The sequence below is a fragment of the Paroedura picta genome, chromosome 1 (assembly GCF_049243985.1).
Source record: "Paroedura picta isolate Pp20150507F chromosome 1, Ppicta_v3.0, whole genome shotgun sequence".
Classification (NCBI taxonomy): Eukaryota; Metazoa; Chordata; class Lepidosauria; order Squamata; family Gekkonidae; genus Paroedura; species Paroedura picta.
The window spans coordinates 110,524,728-110,540,369 of record NC_135369.1 but is presented as its reverse complement, the minus strand read 5'-3'; the positions used below and the strand labels follow the sequence as shown (position 1 = coordinate 110,540,369).

General features: G+C 41.3%; 1 protein-coding gene across 2 annotated transcripts in view; it reads left to right on the top strand.

Moving 5' to 3' along the window:
- ENPP3 (ectonucleotide pyrophosphatase/phosphodiesterase 3) overlaps positions 1-15,642 on the top strand; it is a 75,153-nt gene that overhangs the window by 42,453 nt on the left and 17,058 nt on the right. For both annotated transcript variants that reach the window (XM_077352803.1, XM_077352794.1), the window contains exons 15-20: positions 1,252-1,379; positions 8,895-8,961; positions 9,402-9,489; positions 10,117-10,286; positions 10,380-10,431; positions 13,153-13,307. In XM_077352803.1, coding sequence (XP_077208918.1) covers positions 1,252-1,379; positions 8,895-8,961; positions 9,402-9,489; positions 10,117-10,286; positions 10,380-10,431; positions 13,153-13,307 — 660 coding nt within the window. The remainder of the gene's footprint in view (positions 1-1,251; positions 1,380-8,894; positions 8,962-9,401; positions 9,490-10,116; positions 10,287-10,379; positions 10,432-13,152; positions 13,308-15,642) is intronic.

Here is a 15,642-nt window from a genome sequence, read left to right as displayed (position 1 = left end):
GAATAACCCGCAACAATGGTAACGCACAGGTCTTTAGCGCTATTGTTGCAGATTGGTTGCAGGAGTGTATCGCTATCCGGAGGGTGAATCCACTTTTCTGGATTCCCCTGAAAGCGCTACAACGAAGCGCTTTTTGCGGGTCGGTTTCAGGATTGTTGCAGATTGTCTACGACGTCGTGGGTTATGGCAAATTAGTAGCGTTTCCAATTAGCAACCATTGTGCTATTTTGAAGCCGTGCGAAATGGCCCTAGCTGTCGTTGTTACAAGTAATGGTGCAAAGTGGCGTCAAATCACAGCCAAATTTTGGTGACCTCATAGGCTTTTCAAGGAAAGAGACAGTCAGAGGTAGTTTGCCATTGCCTACACCCGCACCACCAACCTGGTATTCCTTGGAGGTTTCCCAGTCAAATCTGACAAGATTAGGATGTTACAAGTATTAGTGCAGCTTAAAAAGGGCTGGGCTCATGAGAAAACATCTCAAGTAAAGAGTGTAGATAGAAGCAGCATTATTTCCTCTTTTCTTTTTATTGTGTATTAGATGTTTGCAAGATAAAGAAAGATACTGCCAGATGAAAATTTCATAGTTCAATATGTATGCTAATTTTGTGTATATGCAAGAAAATATTTTAATATAATACATTTTAAAAAATCCCATTAGCTATGGAAACCAGAACATCTGCTGCATGTTTAAAGAATAATCAACTAAAGCAGAAGGTTTAATAATAAATATTTATAAAGCCCCTAAAATGGATCAGGAGTATACAAAAAGTGTCAGGCACAGTACCAAGGAGTTCTCTTCTGGCTGGGGTTAAGATTTATGTTCTATGCTGGCTTTTACCAAATGTCTTCTTTTAGGGAAAAATGCACTCGTTTTGCACACAATGGATAATACACTTTCAGAGTGCTTTTACAGCTGGATTTTCCTGTGCAGAACAGGAAAGTCTACTTCAGTGCATTATCCAGCATGCACAGAATGAGCCTCAAAGTGCCAAGGCTACAGAGCAATAGGGTATTCTTCCTCATGTTTACAATGAGAGGAAGGCCGACATTCAGGTAGATTGGGCCTGATCTTCTGGTGTCAGGGTAAAATCTCTTCATGATTCCTTTAGAGAATGATGTTTGTCCCTGTGGTGTGAACTACTGTCTGGGGGGGGGGATTGATGTCTCACAGGGCTATAAGGCCCTCATGGGATTCCACTAGTCGACATTTGTATTCTGAATGTCTCACAGTTTCCTTTTCCACCTTTCAGTGTAAGAAACTGGATCAACACTTCAAAGCCTATTTGACTCCAAACTTACCCAAAAGATTTCATTATGTTAACAACATTCGCATCGATAAAGTTCATCTTATGGTGGATCGGCAGTGGCTGGCTGTGAGGTATGGAACCAATGGTTAACTTATATTTATGATCAGGTCTAGCCATACCAAGGAGCACTATTGGGGGTATCGTTGAAGGATGAGAAACTGCCAATCATGTATTTATTTCTTTATAATGTGTCATTCATACCCCCCCCCCCCAAAAAAAAAGTCCTTCGTGGCCTTGCTAGGACTGATGCCAGCAGCCCTTCTTTCTCTGGCTGGTGTCTGGGTTCAGATTGCCTCTGCAGGCACAGAGCCATTCTTGTTATTGTTCTTAGTAGATCAAAGAGTTCTGGCAAGAATAGGAGAGGTTCTCTGGCTAATTAATACTGATCTTCCCATGGTCGTTTGACCATCATGGAGACCTTGGGCACCAACATGTATTGGTTCTTCTCTGCTTACAGCTTTAAATATTTGCTTTCCTTCACGGTTGGTTTTAATTGTCATTAGTGGGTCTGCAGTTTTCACTTCAAAGACACTATTTTTCAGCCAGTTAAAATGATTAGTGTCCCATCAGGATACAAACTGTGCATGTATGTGCAATTTAAATTGTATTTATAGTGCTCATTTTGGAAGCTTTCTGTTTTGCATATATAAACTTTGCAGTCCCAGACTAATTCATTATTAGGCTTGTGGACTGACTGATGTCCAGAGGAAGCAAACTCTTACAGTGGGCTGAGTTTAATCCAACTTCACTAATTCATTTAACCAATACAGATATGCACAGGCCTTCCTGTTTGTTACATGGTCTCCCCCTACATGTGGAGTGAATAATGCTACAGGGGAAATGCTACAGGGTTTAGTTTCCATCAAATGAGAGAATGCTTGAGTCCTATGTTGGTTGGAAGCAACATAGGCAACCTCCAACCCTGCTCAGTCAGTTCCAGCTAAAAACTTTATAGAAATGTTCATCTCGTTCTCTCCCTCTTTCCTTCTCTCTCTTCCCCTATTTTTAGTGCTGCTGCCTCTCCAGCTTTGAAAGCTGCCAAGCTGCCTGTTTTTTCTGTTTCCTCTCACCTTCTCCAGGTTCTCACTCAAAGCCTCAGAGATTTCCAATGATCAGGAGATTCCTAATCATTTCTGCTCCCATTGATGAAATATTGCTGACCCACGCTGAGCCAGCAACCAACCTGGTAAAAGGATGGCTGGGCAGCAACTGTACTAATGAGTTCCTGAAAAATTCCCCTGAAAAATCCCAAGGGTTGAGCATGGATGATTATACAGAGGCGGCTTCTCTTATTCTTGTCTCATTTCCAAATAAAAGAGTGTATTTGATCATGTAATATTTCCAGAAATGAGATGAGATCATAAGAACAACCAGAAGCATGATAGCGTTTCATCCTCCTTCCAAACAGCTGGAATAGCATATTATTATTTTTCAGTTTAAAAGATTCATGTACAGGATTGAAAGTCAGGCTCAGTTTAAAAGGAGGTTTGTCAGAGGAATCCCAGCCTAACACTTTCCCTAAGTTACATGCATTACAACCCTCCATGCTTAGGCTGCAGCCACATTCTCCACTGAGAACTTCTTGTCAGTCCTAATTTACATTAGGGTATTCTCTGTGCCCACAATTCTCCCCCTGGTCCTGTAGCACAGGAGGGCTTTCTGCCAACCTAAAAAAAAGTAGACCTTGTATTGGGAAAACCCAACAGACAAATAGCCAGCAACAGATCATTTTGTGATTCAGTGAAAGGGAATGCAGGACAGATAAAGGAATTTTTTAAACAGTATATATATTTTAAAGAACAAAGAAGCTTGATTTCAGTGACTCAGGTATCATTCAGAAATAACAATATGACTGTCATGTGTGTTATGATGAAGCTGTTACCTAACCTACTTAAGTCATCCAGAACAAAGACACTACCAGGCAGTTTTGCACAGTACAGCAAAGGCACTGCCTGGCCAAATCGCATGCACAAAAGGTGCTGCCTGACCCAGCCGTACCTGCCTGAGTCACGTGCTTGAAAGGCATAGTCCAACTTGACTACAATCTGCTCAAGAAGTCCTGGTTAGGCAAGCAAGGAGGGACGCCATGCACGTCCTTTCTTCCTCCCGCCACCAGGGGTCCTTCTGGCCCTCCAGTTTTCCCTGAGAGGCTGGGGGCGGGCATGGCTTCCATGCTAGTTCCTAAAGGCATTTAGTTGGCCATCTCTGAGAAACAGGGTGCTAGATTAGATCAATCTCCCAGAAAAACAACTGATTTCCAATCTAAAGAGATCATTCCCCCAAGAGAAAATGGCTGTTTTGGAAAGTTCTTATAGCTCATTTTGGTTCTTATAGCTATACAACTGATGCCCAAACTATATGTTACAGGATACCTGGGGAAGATATGCTTTTTAAGAGCAAAGGGGAATATCGGTGAAGGGTGTGAAATTCTCCCTTCCTCAGCTTATCCTGTTGCAGTCTCTCTCCTCAGGTGGATTTATTGAAAGTTGCACCCACACAGCATTCAGCATTGTGTCATCATTGTGCAGTAGTGGTAATTTGCAACTGGATAGTCTTCCTCATACAGGAAAATCCAGTAGTGAATGATTACTATACAGCAACAATAACACAATTTATGGAACAACAAACTTTGAATCCAGGGGCATCTTTAAGACCAGGAAAGATTTCTTAAAGGCATGAGCCTTCGTGTGGTGTGCACACAAAAGCCCATGCCTTGAATAAATCTTTGTTGGTCTTAAAGGTGCCCCTGGACTCAAATATTGCCATATTACTTCAGGCCAATGCGCCTATCCAGTTGCATCTAACAATGTGTGGCTGCAGCTTCAATCAGGCTCACTTCTGAAACCAGAGCTGCTTTGAAAGAAAATCAGCATTCCTGGAAGTTTAGATATAAGTGATAGAAATGTTATTGTGCCCACGTGGTTGCCACTTTTATTCTTAAAATCAGTCCCCACCCCCACTTTCAATGTGATAAAGGCTTCTTATCCGGCAATGAAGACATGAATCTCCTGCCTGAATAGAAAGGGAACTGAAGGAAACATTGCCTGTCTAGATTTAGGAGGAACTTTCCCTTCAGCGAAACTAGTCTAAATAGTGAAACTATCCAAAATAGTTGACAAAACAGAGAAAGCATATCCAATTAATCATGGGCCTCACTTGGCAGTTTTATTTATTCCATCTGTGTTTTCTAAGCGCCAAACTAGTGAATAATCCAAATGCACACTTTCAGGGAAATGTAGTCATTGTTAGTCAAAACATTATGAAATTCCTTTGATCTATCCAAGTTATGAACAAGAGTAAAAAAAAGACAATTTGCAAAAAAAAAAATCAGTTCTAAATTCAACAAGCAAACTCCAGTTTTATTAGCTAAGGGCCCCTTTCATATTGCTGTTCTAAACCAGATTTTATTGTCATTGGGCTGGTTTCAAGTAAAGCAAAACCGGGATGGGGGTTTCATATAGCAAACTTCATTCCATTAATGAGATGTCTCTGAAGCACTTTGGCCCCTCTTCCCCCTTTTCACCACATGATCTCTCTTGCTCTTCCCCCCAAAAAACATTCTAAGTTGAGCACTAAAGTGTTAAACCAAAATAGTTTCTCAGTGGAGTTAATGCATCTCAGTGGTGCTGCTCTAGCACTGTAGTGCTGTCTTGGTTTAGCTCTATAGTGCTCAACTTAGAATGTTTTTTGAGGGATAAGGTGAGGAGGATTGCTTGGCAAAAACAGGCAGGGGGGAAAGTGGCGTTGTAGGAAGCATTAAGGACATTTTAAACAGCACGACCCAGCAATTCAGAAGCACAATGAAGAGGTGAAAATGGAAGAAAGCAGTTTCCCTCAAAAACAGCTCAGCCCCACTTTACCAATGGCATGCAAGGGGCTTTGTAGGAAAAATTAAATAAAATCCATTAGCAGCCAGTTGCTAAACAGTTGTGACTGAAGTGACAATAAATCCATTAGCAGCCTACTAAAACAGATCACAAAATCTGTCTGAAAAATTCCATAGTATTTAGTGGATGTGTTCCAGGAACAGTATGAACAGTCCCAAAACTTATCAGATTATCCTTAAAATAGTGGTTTGGTCATATTAGTTATGTATGTGGAGGTTCTGAGTAACTGGACAATATGTAAATGAGGGCTTCAAAGCCAGTCAATTGCTAAGTAACTGAGACTCTAACTATGGACCAATCTTTGGGCCCCATTAAGGGCCAATTAGGTTCCTTGGCAGGCTGCCTGAAATGTATATGTGTTCCATGAGCCCAACGCAGGATCAGCCCAAAGCATCCTAAAGCATCCAAGAAAAGTATGTATCCAACCTTTGCTTAAAGACTGCCAGTGAGGGGGAGCTCTCAACCTCCTTAGGCAGCCTATTCCACTGCCGAACTACTCTGACTGTGAAATTTTTTCCCCTGATATCTAGCCTATATATACTTGTAGTTGAAACCCATTACTTTCCTCTTCAGCCAACGGGAACAGCATCCTGCCCTCCTCCAAATGACAACCTTTCAAATACTTAAAGCGGACTATTATGTCTCCTTTCAACCTCCTTTTCTCCAGGCTGAACATTCCCAAGTCCCTCAACCCAGCTTCATATGGCTTGGTCCCTTGGCCCCAGATCATCCTCATCTCTCTCCTCTGTACCCTTTCAATTTTATCTACGTCCTTCTTGAAGTGAGGCCTGTACGTCCTTCTTGAAGTGAGGCCTCCAGAACTGCACACAGTACTCCAGGTGTGGTCTGACCAGTGCCGTATACAATGGTACTATGACATCTTGTGATTTTGATGTGATGTCCCTGTTGATACAGCCCAAAATGGCATTTGCCTTTTTTACCGCTACATCACACTGCCTGCTCATGTTTAGTTTACAATCCACAAGTACCCCAAGGTCTCATTCACACACAGTGTTACCTAGAAGTGTATCCCCCATTCAGTAGGTATGCTTTTCATTTTTCTGACCCAGATGCAGAACTTTACACTTATCTTTATTAAATTGCATCTTGTTCTCATTTGCCCATTTTTCCATGCTGTTCAGATCTCGTTGAACTCTGTCTCTATCTTCTGGAGTATTTGCCAGTCCTCCCAATTTCATGTCATCTGCAAACTTGATGAGTAGTCCCTCCACCCCCAAATCTAGATCATTAATAAATATGCTAAAAAGTACTGGACCGAGCACAGAGCCCTGAGGTACCCCGCTACTCACCTCCCTCCAGTCTGATGAAACACCATTGACAACAACTCTTTGAGTGCGGTTCTCTAACCAATTCCCTATCCACCTAACTATCTGAAAATCCAGATTGCAGTCCTTCAATTTATCCATCAGAACATCATTGGGAACCTTATCAAAAGCTTTACTTAAATCTAAGTCAACGACATCAACCGAATTTCCACGATCCAGCAAACCTGTTACTTGGTCAAAAAAGGAAACCAGGGCAGAGTCTGCACTTACTGTCTTTATTCCATTGTCAATCCTGTTGAATTCAGATGGCTTTGAACTTGATTCTTCCCCCCCCCCCATTGAAACAGGAAAGTCTTCTGCACGTGATTAGGGAGGCTCAGAAGGGGGGAGGAAGCCAAGCCTCTTTCTTTCTTTTCTTGAAGGGGGGCGGGAGAGGAGCCAAGCAGGGAGAGTCTTTCTTTTCTTGGGGGGGGGGGGGAGAGGATCGAAAAAGGCAGAGGAGGGAGGAAAAATCCAGGACCGACAGAAATTGAGAGAAATTAGGGGCTTCTCCTTTAAGGCAAGCATGTAACATGACCAGGTGTAGCCTATCAGAGGTTCTCTACCACGGAGCTTTCTTTCCCAAATGGATATTCAGGATTAAAAGCAGTCTGAGATATCGCACAATAAAGGTAGGTTCACACCGTATCAATCCTTCTTGCTGCAGAAAGAAATTTTAAATCGCCCAAAATCCAAACGGAAGATTATGGACAAGGGTTCTGCAAGTTCTCTGGAAAGTTCTTTGAGCACTCTCAGGTGCATTTCATCCGGCCCAGGGGATTTGAACTCATCCAGTGCAGCTAAATGCCTCTCAACAACCTCTCTGTCCATGTCAACCTGCCACCCAGACACTATCTCTTGGCTGTTGCCATCTCTAGATGTGCCTAAACCCTTTGACCTGTGCCTAAACCCTTTGACATATAAGAACCAACTCTTCTTCTTCTTCTTCTTCTTCTTCTTCTTCTTCTTCTTCTTCTTCTTCTTCTTCTTCTTCTTCTTCTTCTGCAGATAAAATATAGAACAGAACTAAATTTCTTTGGGTCTCTCTTGTTGGCTGAACTGATTAAAAGCAAAGGATTTTTTAAAAAGTAAATAAAGAGACGAGATAAACCTAGCTGTTTCACTGGCTAACAGAGAATTCTAGACTGTTTTAGAAGCCTAAGTGTAATATTCTGCAGACAGACCAGGAAAATATCCTTTAGAATGAAGGTACTTCTCCTTTCAGTCCTTCTCCAGTTAGAGCTTGCTGCCCTCTACAGGATTTTCTTTCTTCTTCATATACAAAGACCTTGTTATAGTCCAACACCTTCTAGAGAGAATAAATCAATCAATTGGATAGATAAGTGAATAAATAAATAAATGGTTAATTTCCCTTTTTTGCAATATTAGTCAGCTAATAACCTGTTAAAATTACCACAAATATCAAGTATTGATAATTATAGTATTTGTTTGCAACCACAATAAACGAATGCTCTAGAAAACATTTGTCTATGATTGTTCCATCTGTGACCAATTCATTTGGGGTCAGATGACCCATCCTTGGCCGCCTTCCCATGTTCCCAGTTGAGTGTTACAGTATCACAGCAACAGTCTCATGAGGATGAAAGACCTTGCAAATGGATTTGTCAGAATCCATACCCTACTAAAATTTTATGCTTTGGGCTGATCCTGCATTGAGCAGGGGGTTGGGCTAGATGGCCTGTATGGCCCCTTCCAACTCTATAATTCTATGATTTTTATATTTATATATCACCGCTCTCAAATGTCTTGCAGCAGTTTACTGAATTCATAAAAACAATAAAATCCCATTAAACCCATTAAAAACATCATTAAAACACAATATCACGATGGCAGATAATAAATATATAACCCACTCCCCTCGACCTGTCCTTTCCTGGACTTTTGTTCAGTTTGGCTCAGTGATTCGAGCCATTTAAACCTAGCAGCTGAGTAGGGCAGTCTGCCTGTCAGTTGTTATGTTTAAATAGCTGTGGCCTATTTAAACTGACCATTTTACTCCCACCCCTTCAAGCGGAGGGAAGTAAAATGGAGCATTGAAATGCCTGGAGCCTTTTCAGCCTAACAGTGGACAGGTGTGCATGCCCCATTGTTAGGCTTAAATGGCTGCCAGCCATTTCTCCAATCAGTTTTCCAGTTTGTGCCCATCCCTAGTGCTGATATACCCATGAGCAAATGGAAGCATTCATAGCTGGGAGCAATTTTATCCCTTCTTGATGTAATCAACTACAAAACTGCCAAAAAGTGAAATGGGGTTTTTGACATGGATGAAGATGCTACTGATAATAGCCCAATATTAATTTGCTGTAATAAATATTCTTGTGCTGGGTTATATATTCTCATTCATCTATTTTAGGAGTAGGAGTTATACATATTGTGGTGGTGGTAACCATGGCTATGACAATGAATTTAAAAGTATGGAGGTAAGAACATTCCCCCCCAAGAAAATTTTATGTTAACGTGTTCAAATTTATGTAAGCATATAAGCATAATGTTACTCTGATGCATGCCTACCTTGTTGTAGTGCCCTGGTTTTTCCCATATGTAAATGTAAATGTTCCAAAATGTTTTATGTAAACCGCCCAGAGCCATAGGGAAGGGCGGTATAAAAATCAAAATAAATAAATAAATAAATATACAGCTGAAATTATGGAATGATTATATTGTGAAAGTCTTTCTGAGAAAAATGAAAGCAATTTTTAATAAAATCATATACACACTCAAAGTATGCTTACCCAGATTTTTTCTCACATAAACTTAAGTTCTTGTGTACTGCATTTGCCATTAGTTAAAAATGTGCTGTATTTAATTAAGATTTTAAATTAAAGCCCCTCAATAACACAATGTTGGTATGATTATCTAGGCCATCTTTCTAGCACATGGGCCAGGATTTAAAGAGAAAACAGAGGTGCAGCCTTTTGAAAACATTGAACTTTACAACTTAATATGTGGTAAGTATTTCTTAGTCCTTCTAAGGATATTCATGGAAATCTTACTATGCTGAATCTGGAGGTCTCCTTGCACATGCAGGAGTAGTTCACAAGAGCAAAGCAGAATGTTCTTTCTTCTGGTCTCCCAGACTAATAGATGGGATCCAGGAGACTTGAAGATCTCTGGTCTTTTCCACATTGATCTCCCCACAGCAGAAATTTCCACCCATGGAAAAATTATTTCCAGTATTGTGGAACACCATGGACTAATAGCCATGTGGGCTGGGGGGAAGAGGATGAAATTGTCTTCTCCTTCTGTTAGTGGAACTGTACCGATGTTTTTTTTTTTTTGCCTCTTCTGCCAGCTGTCAAGTCCTTACCCAGTACCAAATGAATTTGACCATAAATAAATTTAATTCTAAATACTGATGTGTCCTTAATCAGAATAAGACTAGTGGTATCTAGAAAACATGCTAATGTTGGAAATGGTAGCCAGAATTGCCAGTGCCTCTTTATATGGCCTGGAGTGGAGGCCTGGCTCAAATTACATCTTGGAGAAAGCCTGGAATAAATAATTCTTGGATATTTATTTATTTATCACATTTTCGTATTAGTGTGCAATGAAGAAATACTTTTTCTTCTTAACAGATCTACTGAAAATTAAACCAGCACCCAACAACGGAACACACGGCAGCTTAAACCACCTTCTAAAGTCTCCTTTTTACCATCCAGTCCTGGCAGCAGAGCAGTCGCTTCCTTCCATCTGCTTCTTCAGCTCTTTTCCACCTTCAAACTCCTCAGGATGTGTCTGTGACTCAGTAAGTCCTGACAGATTCAGAGATTTATTTATTTATTTTACAAATTTGAACTCTTCTGTTTGTGCCTGATAATTCTCCCTGCTCTTTTTTTAGATAACAAATTTGGAAGCAGTAAATCAAAGATTAAATCTCAGCTATGAAAGAAGTGAGTACCACCCCCAACCCCCATTCATTGTTCATTTCAATGAATATCAGGTTTTCAATGACATCAACCGTGACATGAAATGCTGCCATCTTTAAACTAGACTCATTTTAGATCTATGCTTAAACAAGCCTGAATGTATATTTGGTGGGGAGGGAATTCCATGGAATTTGTGCATATTGTATTTTTTGCCTACTTGTAGCACAGCCAGAGGGCTCCATGCAGCATACACTAGAGCTCTATTATGGCCTGAGAAGAATGTGGGTTATCAAAAGGGGAAGGAAAAGATGTAAGAGACAAAGAAGTGACTGGCCAAGGACAGATGCATCTTTAACTTTATTAAGTTTGGTGTATGTAGTAGATAGCATTCTCCCTTTATTTGTTTGTTTGTTTGTTTATTTATTTACCACCCTCCCCGGAGGCTCAGCTTAGCTTAATTTCCCCACTCCTTGGAGATAGTGTAGGTATAGCACGTATAATATGGGGAACACTGGGTAAGGGTAAGTTGTTAGGATAATAACAATACATTCTTTCCTAATGGATCTAAAACACTGGTATTCATCAGATGGACCATTTATCAGCTCATAAAAAGGCCATGACTGGATTTAAAGTTTTGAACCAGTACATCAATATAGTTTTCTGGGGTCGGCCTTGAGAATTAATTAAAAACTAGGGGGAGGAGGAGACAGAAAAAGAAAAAAAAATACAAAACAAAAAGTAGGGGCCATTCCGCACAACGGTCAATGTCGCTAAATCTGAGCGCTATTGAAAAGCGCTGCAAGCAAAATCGGCAGGTCTCGTTAATGCACACAGCTGGTTCTATCAAAGAAAAGGCTCTCGTACTGCACAAGTTTCCGGTCTCGCCGAAATCACAACAAAGGAGGCGATATTTTTCCATGCTTCCTCCCGCCCCTGGCCGTCAATCAAACAGAGTAGCCAATGAACTGTTGTGTTCGTGCTTCCCTTTAAAAACTGTTCTTTAAAAACACAAAAACACCAGTAGCAACACATATTCGTTCATTCAATGTATCAGAAAGACCTTTTTTGCTGGCTTAGGAGCTGGCGCTTATTCGTTTACATGCTCTGAAAGTAAAAAAAAACCCAAAACCTTCCCCCAGTGCTATTTCTGGCTGAAATTACGGGCAGTGTCGAATGGGGGGCTATATTGTGCTTGGAAACTTTACAGACAATTGGTTCTGGAGGGCTTTCAGCCAAAGAAGCATCACTTATTGGTTGCTTTTGCCCATTTAAGTGGGGGGGGGGGAAGGCGATCATGATGCCGGAAGCTCAGGTGTGAGAGATTAGGGAAGAACATGCCTGCTACCGCTATACTGAGATTGCACGTGTCTTTTTCAGATGTGTTGCAGGTTGTTCTCAAGAGTCTAGCGGTCTTCTTTAGGGGGAATCCACTTTTGTAGATTCCCCGAAAATTGCTATAACAAAGCGATTTTTGCGGGAGTGTTGCAGGAGTGTTGCAGATTGTGTACGACGTTGTGAATAACGAAAAATAAATAGCATTACACAATGGTAACACTTCAGCAATATTAATGCTGTGCGGAATGGTCCTAGGTTTCAAGTTGCAGACACTTCTCAGTGGTGAAGACAACTGTTCTAAAACACCATGAGATTAAGTAAAAGGTACCTACTGATTTCAGATCAGGGTGGAAATAAATGTAAATTAAAAGACTTCTATCTTGTTACCAGTTTTACATTCATGTTTCATCATTGCTAAATAGTTTCTGTTAAAACAGTCACGGAATAATCGTGTGATTGCCTAAACATGAAGTAGAGGAGGGCATTGCCTAATGGAAGCGGTAAAAATGCAGCATGATCTATTTTACTAGATCCCATCTGCTTCCAGCCTCTTTATAGAAGACATTTTAAGTTCCTTTAATGCATTTTCATAGGGTTGTCAGGCACAGTTTGCAACCAGCAGGAGACTGTTGGAGGTCATAAGGCATTCATAAAACCATAGAGTTTCCAGTGATTCCTAGAGAGGACTGAGGTTACTTTCAAGAGAGGACTGAGGTTACTTTCAGATTTTCCCAGCTAGTGACATCTAGCTTTCAGCCAGATGGCCATTTTAAAACATGAGTGGTAGGGACAGGTGTTGGCAATTCTACTACAATGCTGTTTAAAAATTGGACTCAGTTACCCAAATAATTATTTTGTTGCAGACTATTCATGCTGGCCTTTAAAGCAGGACCCCCAACCAATGATATTCATGGGTACCATAGTATCCATGGACACCTTTCCTGCTGCCAATCATGTGTCTTTTTGTATTTGGGGGGTCCTGGTTTAGCTGCTTATCCTCAAAACAGAATAATTTCCTGCATAAACCATAGATTCAAGTGGGTAGCCGTGTTGGTCTGAAGCAGCAGAACAAAATAAAATCAGAGTCCAGTGGCACCTTTAATATCAACAAAAATCCGTAGCCTAGTTCTTCAGTCTTGAATTAGTTTTTCGTTTACATTTATTAATGTAGTCAAGTGGTAAACAATGTAATTCCTTACTTGCAGTCTGATTTTGGTACACTGTTCTGCCCCCTCATTATTGTGACATTCTGCTGTATGTATAGAACAGCAGACAGTAGTTCCCCTCCCATATTCCCAATGTTCTGAAAAGCAAAGATTTCTATTGCATCATTCTTGTGTGTTTATCTCTGCAAAAAAAAATTTATGATCTCACAAATGTGAAACTCAATAATTTTGATTTATATCCTAGAACAAGAGAGTGAGGCTTATAATTTGCCTTACGGTAGACCCTATGTTCTACAGAAGCAGAATATCTATTGCCTCCTCCACCATAATAAATATATAAGTGGATACAGCCGGAACATCTGGATGTCTCTATGGAGTTCATATACTGTTGCAAGACCAGTAAGTTTTCAGATCTGTTTATCTTTTGTAGTATGGTGGCAACTGGCAAGCTGTACAGGAAAAGGTCAGGGTTTGTTAGCAAACCTGGTTAATTATAGTAGCAACAGACAACATCAATGTTGTTTACTTCAAGTATATAGTAAATATTCTCCACACTGCCTGAAAACATTTCAGAGACTGATGCTCATGAAACGGATATCCAAAACATCAGAAGCAGTGTTTATGAAACGTGGCTAGACAAATTTCACATGTCTATACACTGACAAATATGATCCTTTCCCAAGTTTTGTCATCTAAGGAAGACATGAGAAACAGGACATAAGTTCGTCATGGGCTGCCACAAACAGCTGCTAGAGTGTGTTGGCATGAGTCAGTCACAAATTCTACTGGCCTTTTTAAAAGCCAAAGTTAGAGACTGTGTTTGAAGGCTAGAATTTATAAGTCATGTGGGCTTGGGTTGATTATCTGTAACATTCCATTTTGACAGCCAAAAGAAAGGATTGCTTTGTGGTTCCTCACCCCCCATTTCCATTGCATAATGTCAGTTTCAGTGCAAAACTGGAATTGATGTCAACACGTCTACACAACACTTCAGGATTCACCCAAAACTCCAGAGTCCAGTATTGTTTTCTCATATCATAGTAATTTATCTCTCATTGTCAAGGTACTATTTCTTTTGTGTTTTCTTTTTCTCTCTCTCAGAGCTGTAGTGCCAAACCTTAAAATAACAGCGGACATACACAACTGCACAGATAGACCAATGTATATTCCAATGCACTGGACATGACTTTAAAACATACTTACTGTGTGTTATAGTTACCATATAAGACGACTGGGCGTATAAGACGACCCCCCAACATTTCCACTCAAAATATAGAGTTTGTTATATACTCGACGTATAAGACCACCCCCTCTTCCACACACCAAATAAAATGTAAAAGAGCATCAGAAGGGGGGGGGGGAGGAGAGAGGGAGAAAGAGAGAGACATAAAAAAAGAAAAGAAAGCAAGAAACTATGCTCGGATTAGTGATTACCTCCCTTCCCCCAAAAAAGGCGAGAGGAGAGGGGTAACTCTCTCTCTCTCTCTCTCTCTCTCTCTCTCTCTCTCTCTCTCTCTCTCAGAGGTGGTGCGTCTGTGCATTGGACTGAAACAGTTTCCTCTGCTTATTTAACTGCAAACAAAGAGGGAGCGAGCAAGCGAGTGGAGGGCAGATCAAGGAGTATCATTCCCTGCGCGCCAGGCTGGCCGCGTGTGCTCTCTTCCTGAATGGGGGCGGCTTCAAAACACCAAGGGAAGGGAGGGGAGCAGAGGCTGGCACCTCCCCCCTCAGCATCCTCCTCCTTTCCACTCCTTTGCCTCTGGCTCACCCAGCCGGCCCGTCAGGAGCTCTCTCTCTCTCTCCCCCCTCCCGCTTCAGAGTATTTTGTGGGAGGGAACGCCCGTCGCTGCCTTGGGGAGGTGGGGCATGCACACAGGCACAAGTTTGGCGGGCCCAGCGAGTTCTGAGCCGGGAGGAGTTCACAAGACAGCAGCAGAGTTGGTGAGCCCAGTGGGGGGGGGGAGCGCCGCCGCTGCCGCCTCCGCCGCCTCCACCTTGGCATCCCTTAATTCTTTTCACCTTAAACTATGGGCACCGGGCGAGCATCAGGAGGCTATTATGGGCAGCTATGTCTATCCCAACTGAAGTGCACCTGGCACATAAGACGACCCCCCCACTTGGAGGCATGTTTTTCAGGGGGGAAAAGTCGTCTTATACGCCGGCAAATACGATACTACCAGGCCTCTGAAGAGGCACCATATAAGTATGCTAAATAAATAATGAATAACTAATATGCTACCAATAGAAACTAATATGCTATTAATAGAAATGTCAAGTGCCCTTCTCTGACTCTTATAAAACATCTGATTACTTGTTTAAGCTGATTTTAACCATCCTATCTAACTCCATGAAAATGGTGCCCCCCTTGGGGTAGAAATCTTATAACCATGTAGGGAGCTTCCTTAACAGACATCATCGTTGGGCTGGCAAGAGGGGAGGGAGTCAGATGGGTTATGCCACCAAGAATTCTGTAATTTTATCAATGTTTTATTGGGGTTTTACCATAAACAACCATGAGCTGGCTTGGCCTGGGAGTGACGGTCAATAAATTTAAATAATAACAACAATAACAATAATCCATGCAGCTATATTTGTTGTGAGTACTATAGTACAACTGAATATATAAATATGAAAGGCTCACATTATTTCTATGGGAACCTTTGATTGCCCATAATTTAGGGATGCCAGCCTTTAGGTTGGAGCAGGGGACCCCCCTCCTCCCTGTTACAACTAA